Here is a 23,212-nt window from a genome sequence, read left to right as displayed (position 1 = left end):
CGTGGTTTCGTCCGCTGGGGGCACAGGCTGTGTCTTTCCTTGGGCTAAATCCCTCCTTCTGGATTCCCAGGGTGTCTCCTGGGCCAGGGTAGCGGCACCCTCACCTCACAGCCGTCACTCACATCTTTCCCGTGAGGACCCGCCGTGCGTCTCTTCACTGGGGGCTCCTGGGCGTGAGGGAGGCACAGCCAGACACATTTCAGGAGGGTCCCAGTGCCTACTGTCAGTAAAACAGGTGCAGAGGATGATGGGGGCAGCGCGGGAAGGCTTATACAGAGGTGGCCTTGGAGGGGACGGCCGCAGGAGCCCCACAGAGAGGCCACCTCGGGCGTGGAGCAGAGGACAGAGGGGCCCACGAGGGCCAGCAGGGGAGGACGCCACAGGCAGCGTGAGGCCCCCGGGGACCCTGAAGGTGGCGGAGGCTGGAGGCCATCCTCCCCGACCCCAGCGGCGGATGCGGGGCCACTGGGAAAACAGCCGCTGTGCACACAGAGCGAGAAGCAAAGCCACAAGCCAGCGAAGCAGAAGACAAGAAACCCTCAAAGTGCGAGTGCTAAGGAAACATGTGGCAGGGCGCTGGCCTCCGGCTGGTCGAGTGTGCGTCCCACCGGGAGCCGGCTTTCTTTAAGACGCAGGCGAACTGTTCCGGGGACACGGCCCAGCGTTCGGGGACACGACCCGTGAGGTGCTCACGTGACCGCACGGGGCCCTTTGGGGCAGAAGCGGGGCCTGCAGCGTGACGGATGAGAATACCCAGGAAACAGCCAGCAGACGGTGCAAGGTCTGTGAGCGAGAACATTCATCCCAATGTGGCCTCACGTCCGCAAAGAACTAGAACCAAAAGCGGTGAGGAGGGATACTCAAGAGGTACAGAACGACACGACTGTTCCACGCTGCACTGTCGGCGGACTGCGTGCTGCTTTGCGACGGCATAAAGAGGCTCTGAGAGGCAGGGCAGGAAGGTGCGTGAGGCTCTGGACCTTTCTATAGGCAGCAAGTGGTATGCTTAGCCAGGAAGGCACTTGTGAGGAGCTGCAAATTCCCCAGGCTGGTGGCAGGGGTGGGGGGCGGGCAGAGGGACAGGCCGCCCGGGGACCCCTAGGGCTGCAGTGACAGCGCAGGAGGCAGGTGGGAGGCACCCGACGCACCTGTCCCGGGACAGGACCCCGGGCTCGGCGGCTGTGTTCCCCCAGCTCCGCGGCACCCTGAGCCCACAAAACCGCTCTCGGGGAGGAGCCCGGCTCTGTCTCGAGATGGACATTTCCGGGCCAACTCAGAAAACATCCACCCCTGTGAGCCCCGCCTGGAAACGCAGCTCCGACAGAGCCCGGGCAGCACGGGACCCCGACTGCTCCCCCCAGAGGGCCCAAGAGCCCCCAGTTTACAAGTTTCACAAATGTGTTTCCTGCCGGTGTCCCAACTCCAAACCTTTAGCAAACTACATGTGTTGATAAATTAGTATTTTTGGTAAAATAAACAGCAGAAGCTCCTCATTTGGGAATAGCCATTTTGCCGAATTAGAATAATGTATTATTATTAAAAATATCCCTTCATGGGGCGCCTGGGTGGCTCAATCGTTTGTGTCTGACTCTTGGTTGCGGCTTAGGTCATGATCTCAAGGTTTGTGAGTTTGAGTCCTGCTTGGGATTTTCTCTCTCCTTCTCTCTCTGCCCCTCCCCTGCCCATCCCCTCTCTCTCTCCCCAAAATAAACATTAAAAAAATTAAAAAAAACCCCAACCCTGATGTCATACTTAATATTTCAGGCTTAGGTGGAGCCTAAAATCATCTGAATTCTCAGGTCTGTTCTCCTGGGTGGTGATGCCTGATGAATTTAGGTCCCTTAAAAATGCAGCTTCTAAGTCAAAATAGTTCAATCCTATGAGGGAAACGCTGGGAGGCAATGAGATTATACACACTTGGAGAGATCTATTTCCACTTATTTCCGATAAGCATTTAATATTCTCATAGCCGCCGGCAGCAGCAGGGAAAGAAGGGACAGAAAGACTCCTTCACTGTGCAGTAACAGTAAAGCCCACCTTCTCCCTCTTGGGCTGTGGGCAGTGGGGGAGGGGGTCTTGTCTGCCGGCCGGTGGGAGTCCTGCTCGAACCCGGGCTGCAGGCAGTCCCGGGGCTCCCGAAGGGGCCAGGAGGGAGGGTGCGGACCCGGCCAGGTGCTCTGAACCCCACTGAGCACCCGGAGGGGAGGCAGAGGTGAGAGCGCTGGCCACATCTGGGTCACATCCTAGGCGTGACAAAGCACCTGCTGATCTCCATGCAAGATCGGGCGTCTGGTTTGCTGATGTCTTTGGATTGGCTTTCTCTGCTGCTCCACAGACCATTTACAGAAACCAGCTCTGGGAGAAGAAGGCTCTCCTGGGCACTGCCCCCCCCCCTGCCCCCCACCGCTGCCATATCCTGCACACAGTTTAGTACCCTCGTTCGCGGAAAGGCAAAGAGAGTGGCCACATATTCAATTCTGTGTGCAAAGCACCATCCAAAGTAATTTACATGAATTATTCAGTTTAATCTCACTAGCTCTGAAGTGTCTGCATCTACAAGATGAGGTGGCCGCGGCTCTGGAAGGAGGCAGCGGTGTTGCAAGGTCTTGCAGCTGTCGGGCAGGAAGTGGGAAGGGCCCTGCTCTGTGTGTAGAGCCTGAGAATTAAACAGGCACCCAGTGTTGCCTCTGACGGTGACAGGGAAGGAGAGCCTTGGACAGGTTCTGGCAAAAAGAGCCTGGGAGCTTGTCTCCAGTTCTGCACCAAAGGGCTTCATCCTACCAATTAAAAGCTGAACAGATGGAAAGAGCGGCGGCTCGTTTGGAATCCGGGAGAAGGGAGAATGTGGCCCCAAGACCGGAGAGACAGCAGACAGGCGGAGGCAGACGCTCCAAACCGCCGCGGGAGCCAGCGCCGGGCAGGAGAACCCAAACTGTGATCGCCAGACGGCTGGACGCTCAGCGTGGGCAAGTGTGCGAGGCTCCAGCCACGGGGTGGCCCCACCACGTGCTCAGACCTGCCTCCAGGAGCTTGACCACGTTCTCACAGACGATACGCGGATGGCAAGTAAGCGCAGGAAAGCACGTTTCACGTCGACGTCATCAGGGAAATGCAGATTAAAACGACGACCAGATGCCACACGTACCTGTCAGAATGACCAAAATCCAAAATACCGACACCGAATCCTGGAGAGGACGCGCAACACCAGAAACTGTTATCCAGCGTGGTGGGAATGCAAAATGGTGCGGCCGCTTTGGAGGACAGGTTGCTGGTTTTTGTAAAGCTGAGTGTTCTCTTAGGTTCGATCGCACAATCGCACTCATCAGCTATCCAGATGAATTGAAAACCTGTATCTGTGCAAAAGCCTGCACACAATAAACACAGCAGCTTTATTCACAATCTGTCTATTCCTAACTGCCAAAACTTGGAAGCAACCACGATATCCTTCAGTAGATGATGGATAAATTGTGGTCCATCCAGACAATGGAATACTATCAGCAATAAAAGAAGACACGTTAACAAGCCACGAGAAGCCACGGGAGACCCTTAAATGCCTATTGCTGAGTGGAAAAAGCCAGTCTGAAAGGCGACATCCTGTGTGACTCCAAGTATAGGACACTCTGGGAAAGACAGAACTGTGGAGACAGGAAGACCAGTGGCTGTGGGGGGCGGTGGGGGGGAGGGACAAACACGCCGAACACAGTTTGTAGGGCAGTGAGACCGCTCTGCGTGATGCCATAACCGTGAACACGTGACCTTCTACTTTGGTCCCAACCCGCAGAATATACACCAAGAGTGACCCCTAATGTCCACCGCGGACTTTGGTTGATAATGACGCATCGGTGTCGCTTCATCAACAGGGACAAATGCACCACTCTGGGGGGATGCTGGTGATGTTGGAGGCCGTGCGTGTCAGGGCAGGGGTCTAGCGGAAATCTCTGTGCCTTCCTCTCAATTTTTCTCTGAACCTGAAACTGCTCTAAAAATGGTTTTGAAAAAAAAGAGGGGCGCCTGGGTGGCTCAGTCGATTAAGTGCCCAACTCCTGATTTCCACCCAAGTCATGATCTCACCGTCGTGGGGCCAAACCCTGCATCCGGCTCCACTCAGGAGAGAGAGCCCGCTTGAGATTCTCTCTCCTCTCCCTTCTGCCCCTCCCCTGCTCATGCTCTCAACAACAACAACAACAACAACAACAAGAATCTTGAAGCCTCTATTCTAGGCATTCGAGTGCAAGGCATTTTTTTTTTTAATGTGTATTTATTTTTGAGAGAGGCCGAGCGTGAGTGGGGGAGGAGCAGAGAGAGAGGGAGACACAGAATCCGAAGCTGCTCCAGGCTCTGAGCTGTCAGCAGAGCCCGACGCGGGGCTCAGACTCACAAATGGTGACACATGACCTGAGCCGAAGTCAGACGCTCAACGGACTGAGCCACCCAGGTGCCCTGAGTCTTTTTTCCAGACTGAAGCACAAATCCCGCATTTTTCCTGCCAGATGTGTCAGAGGCGGAGCAAAGTCCTCACATTTATCTCCAGGCACTCCTGGCTGTTTCCAGCCTGTGAGGCTCTCGCCAAAGGGTCTCCTGCGAAAGCAGGCAATGGTCTCTCCAAAGAGGCGCGGACGATGGCCTGCGGCCTTGGACCGGAGTTGTGGGCAGGCTGGTGGGGCCGCTGGCGCCCAAGACAGCAGCCCCGGAGGAACGATCACCTAATTTTATCGAGAGGAAGGTGAACCAGGGCCCACACCAGGCATGTCTGTCCCCCAGAACAGGCGTGGTTCGCTGCACAAAATTTGCCACTGGAGTTCGCGGATCATCGGATCAGATCTTTGCAAACGGGAAAATAAACCAACCAAACTCATCCTCTGTTTCTGGGGGGTCCTGGAAGCCTCTTCTCCTGGCAGTGGTCCTGTGGCTTCCTTGGCCACCAGGGGCAGGCACTCCCTATGCTGTTCTCCACCGTCCGTATCCCTCAGCCGTGGGGAATCCCGCGACGGTCTGACGGGCCCGGCTGTGGTGGCACAGGCTGCTGACCCGTCTGTCTTTCCTTCCTCCCGTCAGCAAAGAGCAAGCTGAGTGTCACCTGGGCCTGTGGCCGCCCGGTCAGGACAGCGATCCCAGCCCCTCCACGTGTGTGCACCAATGGCACGTAGGACACAGGCCGCTCCCTGTGCGGCTACATTTCCTTGTGGAAGCCACCTGTCCCCTGCTGGGGGGGCCGGAGCCTCTCTGGACGAGGGGGGCATTGCACGCTGAGCACTCACAGCTGCCCGTGGCCCCCACTCACCGCCCCTGGATACGGGAGGGAGACGCCCGTCGTCTGGCCCTCTGGCAGCGGCCCCGGCCAGCATAGCTCTCTCGTGCTGGACAGAAAACTCTGGTGAGAGCTCGAGAGGAAAGCCCGGTCCCTGCGCTGTGCTCAGAGCCCGGGGTTCCTCCGCCTACTGGCTTTGTCCGTTAGCAGCGTAACAACCACAGGGCGGGGGCCGGGTAGCAGACATTTGTTCCTCAGGGTTCTGGAGGCTGGATGTCCAAGATCAGGGCGCCTGCAGATTCAGTGAGGGTCTGCCTGCTGGTTTGTAGACGGTGTCTTCTCACTGTGTCCTCTTGTGGCAGGAGAGGGGAGGGGGGCTCTGGGCCTCTTTTTTAAGGACACTAATGGGGGCTTAATCGCCCCCGTGACCTAATTGCCTCTCAAGGCCTGACCCCCTAAAACCATCCCCTTGGGGTTGGGTTTCAGTATGTGAGTTTGGCGAGACAACCGCAGTTCCTGTCCTTCCCACAGGCAAGGCTCCTCCATTCTTTTTTTTTAATATATTTTTAACATTTATTTAGTTTTGAGGGAGAGAGAGAGTGTGAGTGGGGGAGGGGCAGAGAGAGAGGGAGACACAGAATCCAAACAGGCTCCAGGCTCGGAGCTGTCAGCACAGAGCCCTACACGGGGCTCGAACCCACGAACCGTGAGATCATGACCCGAGCCGAAGTCAGTTGCTTAACCGACGGAGCCACCCAGGCGCCCCAAGACTCATTCGTTCTATCCAACAGCCCCACAGTCCCACGTCTTTGCAACATCAGCTCCAAAGTCCAAGGCCAAAGCCTAGCTGACCCTTGTCTAAGGCAGGCGATACTCCAGATGTGATCCATCAGGGCAAAGTGCCCCTCCCCCCCCGCCCCCCCGGCTGTGAACTGTGAACTGGACCAGGTGTGTGCTCCCAAAATGCAACAGTCGGCCGGGGACAGGACAGACATTTCTGTCCAACAGGATGAAAGAAGGAGGAGAGACAGGTCCCCTTTCGTTGGCTCTGATTCTGTTTCTCTGGAAAACCCTAACAAAGCTCACAAACAGCGAGGCTCTTACTCAGAGCACCTGGCAAAGCCCCGTGTGTGTGTCACGGCCACATGCAGTGGGAGCTTGGCCACCAGCTTTTCGATGCTGTTGCCAAAATGTTCCCGGTGAATTCAGGCTGCAATCACAGTCATGAAATCTGTAACTAATACGCGGGTCTTGTTTTGATCACGTGGGCTTTAAGGGCAAAACCTGACTTAGCCCAAGACCAGCACCACCTCAGAGCGAGTGACGGCTTTGACACGCACCGCCTCCCAGAGCGCCTTCCCCGAAGACACCCTGTTCTCCGACAGTCTGCTGTGCGTGGCCCGTGCCCACGGCCAGCCGCGGGGTGGGCGCTCAGCACCGTCTCCCAGCAACACCCCAGCTGCCGCCGCACAAAAGGAACCCAGGAGCCATTTGCCGGAATTAAACTTCCCGTGGCCCGTCCTCCAAACAGTTCTGAGGCCTCCGCTCCGAGCACGGAGTCGCCAGAACCGAGGTCTCCCTGGCCACAGCCCACACTCAGCACGGCCTTGGCCTCTCCTGGCCACTGGAGTGAGCTGGGCCTCGGTGACCTTGCTCACTCCTGATGGAGGGTCGACACAGTAATTCAAGCGCGTGCTCACGGGCGCCCCCAAGTGGGTGTGCGGGCACCACAGCAGAGGGGACGAGGGAGACAGGAGAGCCTCCACCCTGCAGGTGCAGACCACAGATGCCACGGGGACTTGCCGAGCCTTCTAGGGAGAGGGAGCTTGGAGACGGCCCTCAGACTGGGGCCTGGGGTCTCCTTGTAAACAGCGGCGACAGCACCACTCCGGCTCTGTCCCCCCCTCACCCCACGCTCCCTGTGAGCTCCTGGCATCAGAACGTGGACTCATCTGCCGAGTGGAGACCCTCCCACGTGGTCACAAAGGACACCTCTGGATTCTCACTACTGTGCTGTGTGTTCTGGGAACCGTGGGAAAGAGAGGGTATGCACTGGGCATGTTCTGGTTTAGTGAGTATTTTTTGGCGATCAGAGAATTCAGCGTAACTTTCTTTGGCCACGGATGTTTATGTTACCGATGTCGGTCTCTGCGCACAAGGTGGAACCACCGGGCAGATTGCCCCAAGACCTGGCCACGAGTTTTGAATTCAGGATGCCACCAAGCCTTCCGTCCTGGGACTCCACAGCTGCCCGTGGACCAGGTGCTGGGGAGTGAGCCCCGCTGTCGGTGGGAGCCACGGGAGGGGGGGCCAGCTCTGAGCTGCAGACCTTCTGGGGCCCGGCAGGGTAGGTCCTGCAGGTGGGGGCCAAGAAGCCGGCAGCCGTGGCCCTGGGGGCTGCTATTTGGCCGGGGGGATGCGGGGTGCAGTGGGGAAGGGGCGGGGTGTGCTCGGAGAGGCCCCCGAAACGAGGAAGCGTGCCTCAAAGAGCTGTCGGTGACACATGGCGACCGGCCCACGGATGACTTAGGGTTGGGGTGTGCTCCACAGCGCTCTAGGCGGCTGACTTCCTGTTACAGACACACGTGCCCGACGGTAAGGTCTTCTTCGCTCGGTACAGGTTCACCCTCGCCTCCCCCCTGCAGACTCTGCAGGGTGCAGGTCTGACGCCACAGGCCCAGCTACCACTTTTCGTGGTTTTCAGGCCCAGACGCCCTCCCAGGAGGGGGCTTGGTTACTGGAGGAGGAGCTCTCGCCCATCTGCTCAGCGGAGATTGTGAACACAGCACAAGCAGCCTGAGGACAGCAGCAGCTCACTGCAGTGTTTACCATCCCCGGGGCACAGTCCTGGATTAGGGGCCCGATGTCATCCAGGGTCCTCACGAGACGGAGGCCTGAGGAAGGAGAACACGAAGGGGGCAGAGGCCACCGACCAGGAGCACACCTGCCCTGCAAGCTGCAGGGGGAGGCCGGGGCCGTCCCGGAGCCCCCGGGGGCTGGCCCGGCCCACCCCAGCGGTCTGAGCCCAGCGGGCTGGGGGCCAGGACTGGGGGGAGCCACGTGGGCGTTGCCACCAGGCAGTCTGTGGCACTTTGTTTCAGGCCACAGGGAGCACACGCAGTGACCCGCGATGGAGTCAGAGTCAGATACGAGGTGCTCTCCGTGAGCAGCACCTGCTAACTGGGCCTGACCTGGGCCTGACCACGCACACTGTCGCCCTCGGAACGGCAGGGTTTGGCGGCTTGGGCTAAGCCCTGAGGGTGACTCCAGCCATAGGAGGGGCCCTAGGGTCCCCTGGCTGCACGCCTCGCCCTGGGGTCATGTGGGGCCAGCGCTGTGGCCTGGCCCAGTCCCCGCCTGCTGCTCGGCCTGACCTGGGGTCCTCTGGGCACCGGGGTGCTGGTGCTTCTATGCCAGCATCTGGACGGTCACGGGCCACCGAGTTGGGGGAGTAGTTCTGTGCCCCCCTGGCCCTCCTCATCTTAGAGGGAAGGAGCAGGAGGCAGGGATGAGCTGGGAGGGGGCTGTGCGTCTTCTCCGGCCTTTTGGGAGCAGCCCTGAGGGGCTGCCTGCTGGGGAAGTCCCTCTAAGCTCACGAAGGCCCCCAGAACTCACTGTCACTGCTGTGGGAGAGCTGAGTGGGGGAGGGACGCTTCCCGGCCCGGGTCCTTGGTGTGTTAGGAAGTGGGGCCGGTGGCTCTGGGCAGAAGAGCCTGGGTTCTGTGTTGCCCCAGGCCCCACCCATCCAATGGCAGCAGCTAGTTCCAGAACATCGTGTGCCCCAGGGTGAGTGAAGGGACTCCAGAAGGGACCGGAGAGCAGGAGACCGGGACCTCTGCTGAGCCAGGGCAGCTGTGGCACCAGGTGACCCCGGCCATCGTGCAGCTCCAGTCTCCAGGTGCTTGGCTTTCCCCAGCGTGTGGGGAGGCACCTCTACGCCCTCAGCCTCACGCCAAGCTGACGAGCACCCCCAGCACGGGGGTGGACGCAGGGACGGGTGGACAGACAACCGGGGCAAAGGGCGAGCCCTGGCCAAAAACCTGGGGTCTCTGCTACGGTCTCCCACCCACACAGGCGAGCAGATGTGTGTGCATGCCTAAAATATGCGAAGCGTAACATTTACCACCTCAGGCCTTTTAAGTGCACGGCTCAGGGGCGTCAAGTACAGGCACAGGTTCGGCCAGCTGCCCGCCCCTCCGCAGCAGTCACCCCATCGTGCGGCCCCAGAGCCCCGCCCCTCCCCGGCAGCTGGGTCACTCCGCCGGCCGCAGAGCCCCAGCCCGCCGCAGGGAAGGGGTTTCTGTGTGGCAGTTAGCGATCCCGTGATGTCCACAGGAGGATCCCGTGTGGGGCCGAGACAGACGTGGACGGAGACGGCCTCCCCGGACCTGAGGGCTGGGACCCCCGGCAAGGGCACTCGCTCAGTCACAGAGGCATTTTAGGGACCAGCCCTGGGAACCACACAGCTGTTCTGCAAGCCCTTTAATCCCGGGGAACGATGTTTTCTCTCCTCCGTGCTTCTCTGGGCCAACACGTGAAAACGACCGCTGATGCTGGCACTGCCGGAGAGGAGACAGCTGATGGGGAGCACTTGCACTCACCTCTGCTTCTCCAGGTCACGCCCTGCTCCCCCAGCGCGGTTTTCCAGAAGACACTGGGTGCCCGTGGTCAGATCGTCCACTCGAATGTGGTTCAGGAGAAGCAGTTCTGTGGCCCACGCACATCAGAGCCGGTGGCCCACGGGCCTGCCCACCCGGCCTCGGAGAGCTCACTGGGAGCTTCAGAACAATGCTTCCACTTTAGAAAGAAGTCTCTTAGCCACTTGTTTAGAACCAGAGATCACACATGGAATATTTTAGCCCTGTAACTTTCAAGTTAAATTCTACTGGAAAAGACCAACAAAAAAATAATCAAAGGCTCCCAAGTTTCTCTCTTCCTCTCCGCCCTCCACCCCGTCTGCCTTGTGCCTGCAAAGAGTCGGTGGTGCAGCCACGGCAGAAAACAGTCTGGAGACTCCCCGAAAAAGTACACGTAGAATGACCGTATGATCCAGCGGTTGTACTCCTGGGCGTCTACCCAAAATGACCGAGAGCAAGGACTCGGGCAGATGTTTTTACGTGAACGTCCACGGCAGTATAATGCGCCGTGGCCCAAAGGTGGAACCAACCCACGTGTCCACTGATAGACGAGCAAATAAGCAGAAGTGGTAGACGCGTACCACTGAAACGTTATTCAGCCTTAAAAGGGAAGAAAGCGTAGACACCTGCTACGACACGGAATAACCTTAAGGACAATACGCTCAGTGAGATGTCAGTCCCCAAAACATAAATGCCGTCGGATTCCGCTTATGTGAGGCTCTCAGGGGAGTCGCAGTCATAGAGACATGGCAGATGGAGGGTTCCAGGAGCTGGGGGGGGGGCGCCCGGTGGGGAGCTCATGTTTAAGTGGACAGAGCTGCGGTTTGGAAAGGAGAAAAAGTCCTGGATATGGGTGGTGGTGACAACCACACAATGTGAATGCATTTAAGACGACCGGGCAGCATACTTTAAAATGGTTAAGACATTGATACGTTTTGTGTATATTTCATCACACCTAGAAAGGTGACGAGTGACAGCACCTGCTGTTTATTCGGCACCTGCCACGTGCAGCGGGCCAGATGCTCCATCGGTGTCCCTCACGAGGCAACGGGGAGCGCACAGACATACGTCACCACGTGCTCACCGACACTGGATTATTACCCCGCAGTCCGATAACTGATTTGGTAAAACAGGACCTGGGCGGTATGAAGTGACGTTTCAGGAAATGGGGAGGGGGGCTGGCGACTATGAACAGTGGGTAACACGGAGGCCAGTGGATGCTCTGAGAGGGCCAGCTCGACTCCTGGGATGATGTCACGAACTGAGGCACCTCCAACTTCTCTTGTGTCCTGACTCTCACGTAAATGGCTCCCCTCCTATGTGCTGTATGGCGTTACCGCCATTTAGAAAAACCTAAGCACAACCGGGAGCCACGGCTCAGGAATCGGACGCCCAAACAGCCACGGGAGCCAAACCAATTTCCCGACAGTTACATTTACACGCGATCTGTGGTCAGGGTCGCCCTGCTCTCGGTCCAGCCGGCTAATGCCTAATGTTTCAGCTCTCCACCGTGTCTCTCGGTAAGGAGCTGACCCCACCAGATGTGTTCCAGGCACGACCTCCTGACCTCTGAAGGGCTCTAAGCTTTGACGGTGAGCTCTCTGCCCAAGAAAGGGGTTCATTCAGTCAGAGCCTCTGTGCCGCCCCTGGAGGGCGGGGCAGGGGGACTGCTGAGGGGTCATCCCCACCCCCCAGGAGGAAAGGCGGCGCTGGGCTCTGTGCTGCAAACACTGCGGTGTCCTCTCGCCTTCCATCCCTCTCGCCCCAGACAGCACACTCCAGGCTTTCCCCGAACGTTCCCTGAACCTTCCACGGTGCACTCAGTGCACAAACGCTGGTGAGCGTGGTGACATCCTAACCCGGAAGCAACATTTCTGGCCACACGAGCTGGGTGCTGACATGGTCACAGACCAAAGAGGGGCGGGAAGTCTACCATTTGCTGGGAGACAGCCCCGGCACCTCAACAGACCGGCCCCGGGTCTGCCTCAGCAGACGCCCGTCCCTGGCTCCCGTGACCCGCAAGAATGTGGCGGTCACGTCCCCTTGCTTTGAGATGACGGGACTTGAGATCAGAGCACACAACTCCCTAGACCTTCAGGACACTGAACGTTTTAGCTCCAAGTTGTCCAGGCTTTGAAGGCCCGACTGTTGGAGAGGTTCAGGGAAGGCCTGCTGACCAGAGAGAGGCCTCTCACTGGGTTCTCGAAACTGTCTAGTCAGTCAGGGCACGGCAGCCGGTCCGATGTGGGGGCCTCCTGGAGAAGGCCCACCCGGGGTGCCCTTAACCGGAGCAGGGGGGCGTCTGGCACCTGCAGGCGCCAACCACCCAGCGGGGGAGGGGGTGTCACGGACCATGGCTCGGCTGGCTCTCCCTCGGCCCGGCTGCCTCCAGCCCCCTCCCCCACCCCGGCTGGCCCCAACCTCCCCCGCCGCCACCACCGCCACCGGGTCGTCCCCGCCCGCGCTCACCCGCTCCTCCTCCGCGCGGATGTCCGGCATGGTGCTCAGGCACAGGCCGACGGCCGTGGCGGCGACGAAGGCGACGGACACGCAGGCGAAGAGCTTGCCGGCCGGCCCCGGGCGCGGGTCGTCCAGCAGGTCCCGAAGGCGGCGGCCCGGGCTCCCCGGCGGCCCCGCGCGCGCCTGGGCCGCCTCCTCCTCGCGGCGGCGCAGGCGGCGCAGGCAGCAGCGCTCCAGGCGCGCCTCGTCGATGCCCCAGTAGGCCAGCTCGTCGCGGAAGGCCAGCGCGCACAGGGCCGCGCAGCAGCCGCAGCTTCCCGGCGCGCAGCAGCGCCACGATGGCGCGGAAGGCGCACGGGCTGCGGTCGAAGAAGAACTCGTCGCGGCCCGCGTCGTAGTCGTCGCACACGCGCAGCAGCTCGTCGCGGCCGCGGCAGGCCCGCAGGCGCTCGAGGCGCGCGAGGGGACAGCGCGCCAGCGCCGCCCAGGCCAGGCGCACCCTGCAGCCGCCCACGTTGATGGTGACGACGCGCCGGCCGCCCGCGGGCTCGGGGCGCAGCGCCATGGCCCCGGGAGCCCGGCCGCGCTCACGACGCAGCGCCTGCGAAGGAAAGGAGGCGTCAGGCGGCGCCGGGCGTGGGGGGGGGGGACCCCGCCAGGGAAGGGGCCCCGCTGCCCCCACGTCCGTCCGCGGGGGGGCCCGCGGAGCAGACCCGCTGCGTCTCCCGGTGACCGGCACCAAGGGCGGCCGCCCCGGAGGTGCCCCGCCCCCAGGGGATCCAGGCCGGGGCTCGCCCGATCCTCAAACGAGGTCGAGGGAGGAGGACCACCTGTGGAACAAGGCGTAGGTGGACTCTGGGAAGCCAAGCTGGGTGCTGGATGTGACAGAGGGTGACCAGAACCCGTGCCTGCATTCCGGAGACCATGAACACCTGGGGGTAGCCTCCCGGCACCGAGGACACGGCTCCTTGGAGTCACAGTTTGGGGTAGGGACAGCCCGGCACCCCCAACTGCAAGGTGAGCTCTGTGTGAGAAACGGTGGGGGGGGGGTGCTCTGGAGGGCACCGGCGAGGTCCGGGGCAGCCAGGAGGGCTTCCCAGAGGCAGCTGACTGGGCAGCAAGTTGGGGGAAATGTGGAAGAGGTTGTGCTGGAAGAGACAGACCCGGGTGACTTAAAATCCAGTGTTTGGGTGGTGGACACTGGGTGCCACGATTTCCCGAGCTGCTTCCTCAAATCGGAGACCCCGAGGGGCGCCAACTCACACCAACTCCAGGGCTCACAGACTGAACTTCTTAATGAGGCAACAGGACATCTGAACACACGCACTTGAAACTGCGGGGACTCAGCGGCGGCAGCACTGTGCCCGGGAGGCCTCTTGGGGGTGGCCCGTGGCCCTCCTGGGAGACTCTGTCCAGTCTCTGGAGCCACAGAGGCCCGGCTGGTTGCAGTTCCGGGACAGGCTCCGGAGGTGCCGCGCCCTCCTGTGAGCTAAGGCAGAGGTGTGCCTTTGTGTGGATCAAGAGCCCCAGGGGGCGAAGCCCACACGCCCTCTCCTGGGGTGGGACGACAGTTTCTGCCCGGAATACAAGTCCGGCTTCACCACGAGGGCCAGGATAACCCGGCTTCTATAACACACGTGCTGAAAGCCTGCTTGGGCTGCACGTGGCCTTGATCCCTCCCCCTTTCCAGGCTCCCTGCGGTCAGTCACACGCGAAATTTGTGGAACAGGAGGGAGGATTCCTTTTGTGGCTAAATCAAATGTGTGCTCCGAATTCTCTTAGGCAAATGGATAATCAGTAAGAGGGCTAGAACCTGGAACTCCTGTAAACAGTTTTCTTCCCCCGAATATACACTTAGAAACATAACTACAGGGCTCCTGGGTGGCTCAGTCGGTTAAGTGTCCGGCTCTTGATTTTGGCTCAGCTGATGACCTCACAGTGGAGAGACCTAGCCTCGAGGTGGGTTCCAGCTGGGTGTGGAGCCTCCTTGGGCTTCTCTCTCTCTCCCTCTGCCCCTCCCCCAATTTGTGCACGTGCTCCCTCTCTCTCTCGTCTTCAAAAAAAGAAAAAAAAGCAATACAATCATAAATCATATGTGAGTCCGAAAGTGTTTTAGGTCAACTTCCTGTTGACCTAAGAGGCTGCACAGTCACTTCCAAGCAGCCTGCACACACACCCTGTTCCCAATGTGCAGCGTGTGATGAGGAGGTCTGAGCACTCTGTTGTCAAGGGTGTGGGCTTGTCAGACACACCCACCTCTGGTAAGTGGGTTCAGCCATTAGGACAGCTGAGGGCATGAACTAACCGGGCCTCTGTTGGGCTACGTCCTCGGGGAAGAGAAAAACTGGAAAACACGCAGCTGTCAGTAGAGGAAGATCATGAGAGTTCTCTGCCTGGCTCTAGGTGAAAAACGGCAGCACGGACCTAAAAGCCCACCTGCCGGGAACGCTAACCGGTGCAGCCGCTCTGGAAAACTGTGTGGAGGGTCCTTAAAAAGTTAAAAATAAAGCTACCCTCTGACCCAGCAATTGCACTACTATTTATCCAAGAGATAAAAAAAGGCTCGGTCGAAGGGGCACACGCAGTGCTATCGGCAGTAGCCGAAGTAGGGAAAGAGCCCAAATGTCCATCGACCGACGAATGGATAAAGGAGGTGTGGTAAATATATATATAATGGAATATCACTCGGAAATCAAAAGGAATGACATCTTGCCATTTGCAACAACGCGGATGGAACTGGAGGGTATTATGCTAAGCAAAATAAGTCAGTCAGAGAAAGACAAATATCATGTGTTTTCACTTATATGTGGAATTTAAGAAATAGAACAGATGAACCTGGGGAAGGGAAGGAAAATAAGATAAAAACAGAGAGGGAGGCAAACCATAGGAGACTCTTAAATACAGAGAACAGACTGAGGGTTGACGGAGGGAGGTGGCAGGGGGATGGGCTAGATGGGTGACGGGCGTTAAGGAGGGCACGTGTTGGGACGAGCACTGGGTGTTGTATGTGAGTGCTGAATTACTAACTCCTATTCCTGACACCATTATGTTAACGAACTTGGATGTAAATTAAAAAAAAAAGTCCACCTGCACAATGGTTTTGAGGTTGGAATTTTGGTTTGTGAAACTCAAAGCCAGGAAATGACCCCTCACGGTGGGCAGTCTCAGGAAGTCACCCCCCTGCAGCCTGTGTTAGAGCCACACACTGGTCTAGAGCAGTCGCTCACAGCCTGCCCCAGGGGGCATGTGGCAAGGCCTGAAGACATTTTTCATTGTTGTGACCGAGTGTGACCGACAACGGTAGGCAGGGACCATGGGTGCCGCTAAGCCCTCCAATGCACGGGACACCACCAGAACCAAGAGCCGGAAACCAGCCCCAGTGTCAACAGAGCCACTGGTCTAGAGGGACAAACTCTCACCTTCAGTCTCAGGGATTCCCACAGATGAAGCCCCAGCTAAGATGAATTTACAAAACAAAATTATAAAACACCCAGGGCAATAACCCACATGAGCCACACGAAGAAGAAAATTGGGCTCCTGGGAACTTTAGATAACACAATTTTAAAAGATATATAAAGATGTGAAAGAAGGAATTAAAACACCAGAGAAAAAGGACATCTTCAAAGAGACCAGGAGGACCTGAACAAGAAACCGGGTCTCCCTGGGCCCTACATCCCCTGGCTTCAGGCCCCTTGGCCCCCAAGTCTCCCTGAGCTGCACATTCCCCTGAACCCATGTTCCTCTCCCTCCACAATCTCCCTAGACCCACATCCTCTGGTCCCATGTCCCCTGGCTCCAGTCTCCCTGGGTCCCATGTCTTCCTGGTCAAGTCCACCTGGGCCCCACGTCCCCCTGGACCCATGTCCTTTAGCCCCCAAATCTCCTTGGGCCACACGTCCTCCTAGCTCCCCGTCCCCCTGGGCCTGTGGGCACACTGGGTGAACCCCCAGCTGCAGCACCCGTGTCTCTTTGCCTGGGCTTCTCTGGCTACCAGGCCTGCCCTGCCTGCCCCGCACAGACCAGGGATACTTGAGACTCAGTGTCCCCAGGGACAACTCTCACCAGGACTGAGAAGCCGGGGTGAGAGACCTCTGGAGCCCTCTGGTCCTGGGAGGGGCCTCTCAGGCTGACCTGCTCTGCATTCCCTTCCTGGTCACTCCTGACTCCCAGACTGGCATTCCTGGGGTTGCTTCCCGAGTAAGCTGCCTGCTTCTGCACCCCTGCCCTAGGGTCTGCCCTGGACAAACTGAGCTCAGACATCTGGGAAGTGTGAGGCCAGCTCTGGGTTTGGAGTGCACAGTTGCTGGAACTTTCAAGAAACAGGAACATGCAGGGAAAAGTGTCTAAAAGAGAACGTTATCAGTGGTTTCGTTCAAGCATGCATCTGTCCCTCTAACTAATGATTATTCAGAGCCTCCTCTGTGTCACACTCTTTGATTCAAGAATGGAACCTTCTAGACCCAATGCTAATATCATCCTCAATGGGGAAAAACTGAGAGCTTTCCCCCTAAGGTCAGAAACAAGACAGGGATGTCCACTCTCGCCACTGTTATTCAACATAGTATTGGAAATCTTAGCCTCAGCAGTCAGACAACACAAAGAAATAAAAGGCATCCAAATCGGCCAGGAGGAAGTCAAACTTTCACTCTACACAGATGACATGATACTCTATATGGAAAACCCAAAAGATTCCACCAAAAAACTGCTAGAACTGATTCATGAATTCAGCAAAGTTGAAGGATATAAAATCAATGCACAGAAATCGGTTGCATTCCTATACACCAATAATGAAGCAACAGAAAGAGAAATCAAGGAATCGATCCCATTTAAAATTGCATCAAAAACCATAAAATACCTAGGAATAAATCTAACCAAAGAGATGAAAAATCTATACACTGAAAACTATAGAAAGCTTATGAAAGAAATTAAAGAAGACACACAAAAAAAGGAAAAATATTCCATGCTCCTGGAGAGGAAGAACAAATATTGTTAAAATGTCAATTCCACCCAAAGGAATCTACATATTCAATGCAATCCCTATCAAAGTAATACCAGCATGCTTCACAGAGCTAGAACAAATAATCCTAAAATTTGCATGGAACCAGAAAAGACCTCGGATAGCCAAAGCAATCTTGACAAAGAAAACCAAAGAAGGAGGCATCACAATCCTGGACTTCAAGCTGTATTACAAAGCTGTAATCATCAAGACGGTGTGGTACTGGCACAAGAACAGACACTCAGATCAATGGAACAGAATAGAGAACCCAGAAATGGACCCACAAGCATATGGCCAACTAATCTTTGACAAAGCAGGAAAGAATATCCAATGGAATAAAGACAGTCTGTCTCTTCAGCAAGTGGTGCTGGGAAAACTGGACAGCAACCTGCAGAAAAATGAGCCTGGACCACTTTCTTACACCAAACACAAATATAACTTCAAAACGGATGAAAGACCAAAACCTAAGACAGAAAGCCATCAAAATCCTCGAGGAGAAAGCAGCCAAAAACCTCCTTGATCTTGGCTACAGGCAACTTCTTACTCAACACGTCTCCAGAGGCAAGGGAAACAAAAGCAAAAATGAACTATTGGGACCTCATCAAAATAAAAATCTTCTGCACAGCGAAGGAAACAATCAGCAAAACTAAAAGGCAACCGACAGAATGGGAGAAGATATTTGCAAATGACATATCAGATAAAGGGTTAGTATCCAAAATCTATAAAGAACTTATCAAATTCAACACCCAAAAAACAAATAATCCAGTGAAGAAATGGGCAAAAGACATGAATAGACACTCTCCAAAGAAGACATCCATTTGGCCAACTGACACATGAAAAAATGCTCAACGTCATTCATCATCAGGGAAATACAAGTCAAAACCACAATGAGATACCACCTCACACCTGTCCGAATGGCTAACATTAACAACTCAGGAAACAACAGATGTTGGCAAGGATGCAGAGAAAGGGGAACCCTCTTGCATTGTTGGTGGGAATGCAAACTGGTGCAGCCACTCTGGAGAACAGTATGGAGGTTCCTCAAAAAACTAAAAATAGAACTACCCTACGACCCAGCAATTGCACTACTAGGCATTTATCCAAGGGATACAAGAGTGCTGTTTCCAAGGGACACATGCACCCTAATGTTTATAGCAGCACTATCGACAATAGCCAAAGTATGGAAAGAGCCCAAGTAGCCATCGCTGGATGAATGGATAAAGAAGATGCTATACACACACACACACACACACACACACACACACACACACATACACACACAATGGAGTATTACCCGACAATCAAAAAGAATGAAATCTTGCCATTTGCAACTGTGTGGATGGAACTAGAGGGTATTATGCTAAGCAAAATTAGTCAGAGAAAGACAAATATCATATGACTTCACTCATATGAGAACTTTAAGATATAAAACAGATGAACAGAAGGGAAGGGAAGCAAAAACGATATAAAAACAGGGCGGGGGACAAAACAGAAGAGACTCTTAAATATGGAAAACAAACAGAGGGTTATGGAGGGGTTGTGGGAGGGGGGATGGGCTAAATGGGGGAGGGGCATTAAGGAATCTACTTCTGAAATCATGGTTGCACTCTATGCTAACTAACTTGAATGTAAATTGAAAAAAAAAAAAAGAAGGAACCTTCTGCTTTTTGTAGAAAGAAAGGGGATTTAATGCCATTACCTTGGCTGGTTTACTGGGTCTCTTATAGGAGCTGCTGCTGTTTATGATACTGTTTCTGCGAACCTCGCAGTGCCAACGTCTGCCCATTACCTTCCTCCCCCGTGCCACGTAGCCTATCCTCCAAACTGGGGCACTCTTCAGAAGGCAAGGGTGCTGTTAACATTGACAAGGGACAACAGAGTCAACTGAGAGGGATGTTACCCTGCCCCAGGGGAGCAGAAGGGACCCGGGCAAAGCTCTTGGTGCCCTGCGGAGGGTCCCCTGGGAGAGGCTGGTGCATCAGCTGGAGTTCATGCCCTGGCGGTCTGTTTCCCACCCGATCTCGAGACGGCCGGCTTGGTAGCTTGTGCAGAGGGGACGCAGCCCCTAGAGAATCCTGAGCTCGTTTACTGGCGAAAGCAACAGAACCCAGGCCCAGAGGAGAAGCACGGGGTGGAGGAGGGAGAGGAAGCCCGACCAGGGAGGCACTTCTCACCCTCGGGAGCAGGGCAGACATCAGGAGCTGGGGGGTGGGCACGGTCCAAGGGCAGCGCCAGCTGCTCGGGGGACCATCTAAGGGCTTGTGAGGTGGGAAGCCTTCTGTGAATACCCTGTCATTTCTGTGCACCAGGACCCCAAGAGGCAGGTTCTGTCGGCTGCGTCTTGCAGGTTGCAAACCGAGTATCACGGAGGCTGAGTAGTGTCCTCACTGTGGAGTGACAGAGCTGGGGCTCTGGTCCTGGTCTGCACTGGCCGCTGGCCACCCCCACACTCACCTTGCCCTGCTGATTCATCAGTAACGGGTCCTGTTAACCTGTCTGCCTTCACCTTTCTGCCAGATCAATTAACATGTGGTGGTGTTTGCTTAGCTGCCTGCTCTTTAGGCGGTAAGTGGGGGCCCACAGAGCTGTGGACAAAGGCCACACCGAGCGGGGCCGGGTCTGCAGGCTGAGCTGTGCTGCCTCGTGGCGTCCTCCGGATGGAAGGACGTCCACGTATTTTACCCGTTCTTTGTGACTTGGCATCTCTGTGGCGTTTATTGCTGGCAGCGGCTGGCACGCCGCTGATGGCTGGGCACCGTCCGCGTCCTGACGGCGGCCCGGACAGCAGTGAAGCCGGGCCGCGTGTCCCGCTCTGCCTCCTCAGGGTGGGACCCTCGGGGTGCGTTGGCTCCTGGACGCCTCCTGGGCCCCTTCTGGTGCCGGAAGTCCTGTTCACCCCCAAGTCTCCCACTGGTATTCTTTGACTCCTCCTCAAAATTTGAGAAGACTATAGTTTTGAGACTCGACAGCATTTTCAGGACGTTTTATGTGTGTTGTGGAACGTGTAAGAAGGCCTTTGCTTCCTCGCTTTAAAATCCAAGCATACTTAGGAAAGCTCACAGAAAACAAACAGGAAAGAGTTCCCAGCTAGCCCGCTGGGGGCCATGGGACGATGGGGGCCGTGCTCCAAGACGATCCCAAGAACTCGGGAGCTGGTGTGGACGCTCAGTGGCCGCACTCAGGAGGTGCCTGGCCTGGGGCGCTTCACCACACAGTGCCTGACGCCTGAAGCCGTGTTCTGTGGTGGTGACACGGGGCCGCCAGCCCACGTCTGTAATGCACACACACTCCCAAGGCCGGCTGCAGAAGCGGACATCAAAGCTGGCCTTGCAGCTCACGCACTCGCGTCCAGCTCAGATTCAGGGGAATGAGGTCTGTGCTCCTGCCCTTACAGCATTTTATAGGCCTAGACCCGCGAGGCCGCGCACTGGATGAAGAGGGCCCAGACCCCCGTGCGCCAGGAGGCTCACGGCGAGGACAGGCCAGCTTCCCCTTGAGTGGCGTCAGCCCGCGGGAAGGAGGCCGCGTCGGCACCCAGCAGGCGACGCACCCCGACCTCCTTGCCGGCCCGCACAGCGCTGGCGGCAGCCTCCGAGCCGTCCTGTGGTCCCAGCCGCGCCAGCTTCCGCAAGAATCCGTCCAGCCTGGTCACGGCGGCGGGCTGCTGACACCACGGGCCTGACCCCGGGGGGATTTCCTGACTTGTGTGGACGAGCGGCGGAGGCCAGCCACCGCACGGCTCTGAGTCACCGCCCCCCTCCGGCCAGGACTGCTGGTGGCCGCCCCGACGGGTTTCCTTGCCAGCCCCCCGCCCTTTGCTGCCTGTGCCCAGCACCACAGCCGCGGGGGCTCCCGAAGCCCGCCCGCCCCCCATCCCTCCGACCAACCGCCACGCTCTGGGTCTGTTCCCGCGGACAAGGCTGCTCTCCACACGGTGCTGGCGGGGTCGGTGCCGTGCCCTCCCCCTCGCCTCCCGGCACGCTCCAGCTAGGGGTCCCTGTGCTGGCTGTCCCCCTGCCCCGAGCACCTGCCCAGATGCCGCAGCCACAGCCTTCGTTCACACTGTACCTCTTGTTGGGGCCCCCCTCACTCAGTTTACACCACCACCCACACCCACGTCCTTCCCCAGCCGAGTACTTTCCTGTCTCCATAGCACTTTTCTCCTCCTGAAGGAGCAGGTAGTTCGTTGTCTCACCAATCGCTTATTTTTTTTTTACTCCTGCGAGAATATGAGCCCCGTGAGGGAATGGCTGTCATTCTTCTGTTTTGCCCAGGACGTATCACACACCCCAACACCGTCCCTGGAGCATAGCGGGTAGTCAGGAAATATTTGCTGAAGGGACAAGCCAGTGGATGAATGAGCCTCAGACTTGCCCCAGATGTCCCTAGCACATACGGCCCCGACACGTCACCTGCCCCTTGAACGGTGGCAAGAGCGGGTGTGAGTGTGGCTGTCTAGTCCACGGCACATAGGAGGCTTCTGTTGAACCGCTTTGAACCGACGCAGGGTTGCCCACGAACGGAGCCCACGTAATTTCCCTGGAAGAGGCCACAAAGGTTGTACTAGGGCGGGAGCCGGGGTCCTCACCTGTGGCACAGAAAGAACACCGAGCGGGGTCAGGGGCCCGGGGTTGACCTGTGGCTCTGCTGTGAGCGGCTGGGGTCCCACCGAGGAGCTCTGGTCTCCTCACCAGTGGGACGAACACCCGGCTCTGACAGGCCACAGCCCACCCTGGCTGGGGGAGCCCTGAGGGGCGTGAAGGGTGTGACCGTCACCGGTGTGGGGAGACCCAAGGTGGCCGGGGCACAGGCAGGGACGCCAGCAGCCTGCAAACAGGGCTCCACATTCTCCTCCCGTGACGCTGCTGGGTAGTGCCACATTATCCGGGAACACGTCCTCTCCATTAACTAACGTCTGAACCTCTTGGGTGATTCAACACGTCCTGACAGTACGCGGGCTCCCGGACATGATTTAATATTGCAGACATAGAGCGAGGATTAAGTTAATACGAGATGTTCCTCAGGGAATGAAGAGTTCTCTGAGCTCTCTCTGAGGGGTAGGAGATTCGTGGCGCCTTACTGGAAGTACCAATCGTGGCCTCACCCCCGTGAGAAGGGAGAAAGCTTACTCCTTACGTAATGTCACCGAGGGAGTGGACGGTCGATTTGGTGGCAACCACGGCAACTTGTAATGCCCTCCGTTCCAGCCACCACGGGACAGGTGGAGCCCACGCTCAGGCCATGACGGTGGCCAGACGGCTGGGCCGACACCAAGCTCCTGTCCTCAAGAGCCGTGCAGTCTCAGGAAGTCACTCGGTTCTGCTAGAGCCACAGATCCCACACGAATAAGCCGGAATAAATAATTGTACGACAGCACCTGCCTTGTGAGGAAGGCAAAGGCCACATGAGCGTTTAGGACAGTCTTGGCACGGGAGTCCTCCGCACATGGTAACGCGTGCATGTGCCTACGCGTTGTTGAAAGGGCCTCTTGGCCAAGAGCAGCGTGGTGTCTGTCCTTATCAGCTTCGTGCCGTAGCTGTCCTCTCTGGGGACGGCACCTCAGATCGGCTTTTGAGGAGGACACAGAGCAGGAGCCCACTCCGTCCAGTGATGCTCCTTCCGTGGTGGATGCCGAGCTCTGGGGTCTCTCGGGACAGGCTCCCACTCTCCCAGGAACCTCGCCGTGGGGCCCAGGTGCCACATGTGAGGAAGCCTGGGTGACACAGGGAGGCCACACGCAGGCTTTCCAGTCGCCCGCTGAGGCCCCGGGCGTCGCGGATGCCGTGCCGCAGAGACGTGAGCGTGTGCTGGCATCATCTGTTCCACAGAAGGGGTGACCACACGCTGGCGAGGGAGGGCTTGGGGCGCCCC

At 57.4% G+C, this 23,212-nt stretch overlaps 2 protein-coding genes across 2 annotated transcripts in view; one reads left to right on the top strand and one right to left on the bottom strand.

The window, feature by feature from the left end:
* The window catches only part of SLC66A2 (solute carrier family 66 member 2), a 120,982-nt gene that overhangs the window by 71,301 nt on the left and 26,469 nt on the right, over nt 1-23,212 (top strand). The gene's annotated exons all lie outside the window — the stretch shown is intronic.
* The window catches only part of KCNG2 (potassium voltage-gated channel modifier subfamily G member 2), a 43,245-nt gene that overhangs the window by 14,627 nt on the left and 5,406 nt on the right, over nt 1-23,212 (bottom strand). The window contains 2 exon segments of the mRNA XM_053902869.1: nt 12,355-12,636; nt 12,638-12,946. Coding sequence (XP_053758844.1) covers nt 12,355-12,636; nt 12,638-12,910 — 555 coding nt within the window. The 5' untranslated portion in view covers nt 12,911-12,946.

The sequence above is a fragment of the Panthera pardus genome, unplaced genomic scaffold (genome assembly GCF_024362965.1).
Source record: "Panthera pardus isolate Hobbes unplaced genomic scaffold, ASM2436296v1 HiC_scaffold_15, whole genome shotgun sequence".
NCBI classification, from domain to species: domain Eukaryota; kingdom Metazoa; phylum Chordata; class Mammalia; order Carnivora; family Felidae; genus Panthera; species Panthera pardus.
The sequence above is the reverse complement of the archived record's forward strand: the minus strand, read 5'-3'. Positions and strand labels throughout refer to the sequence as shown.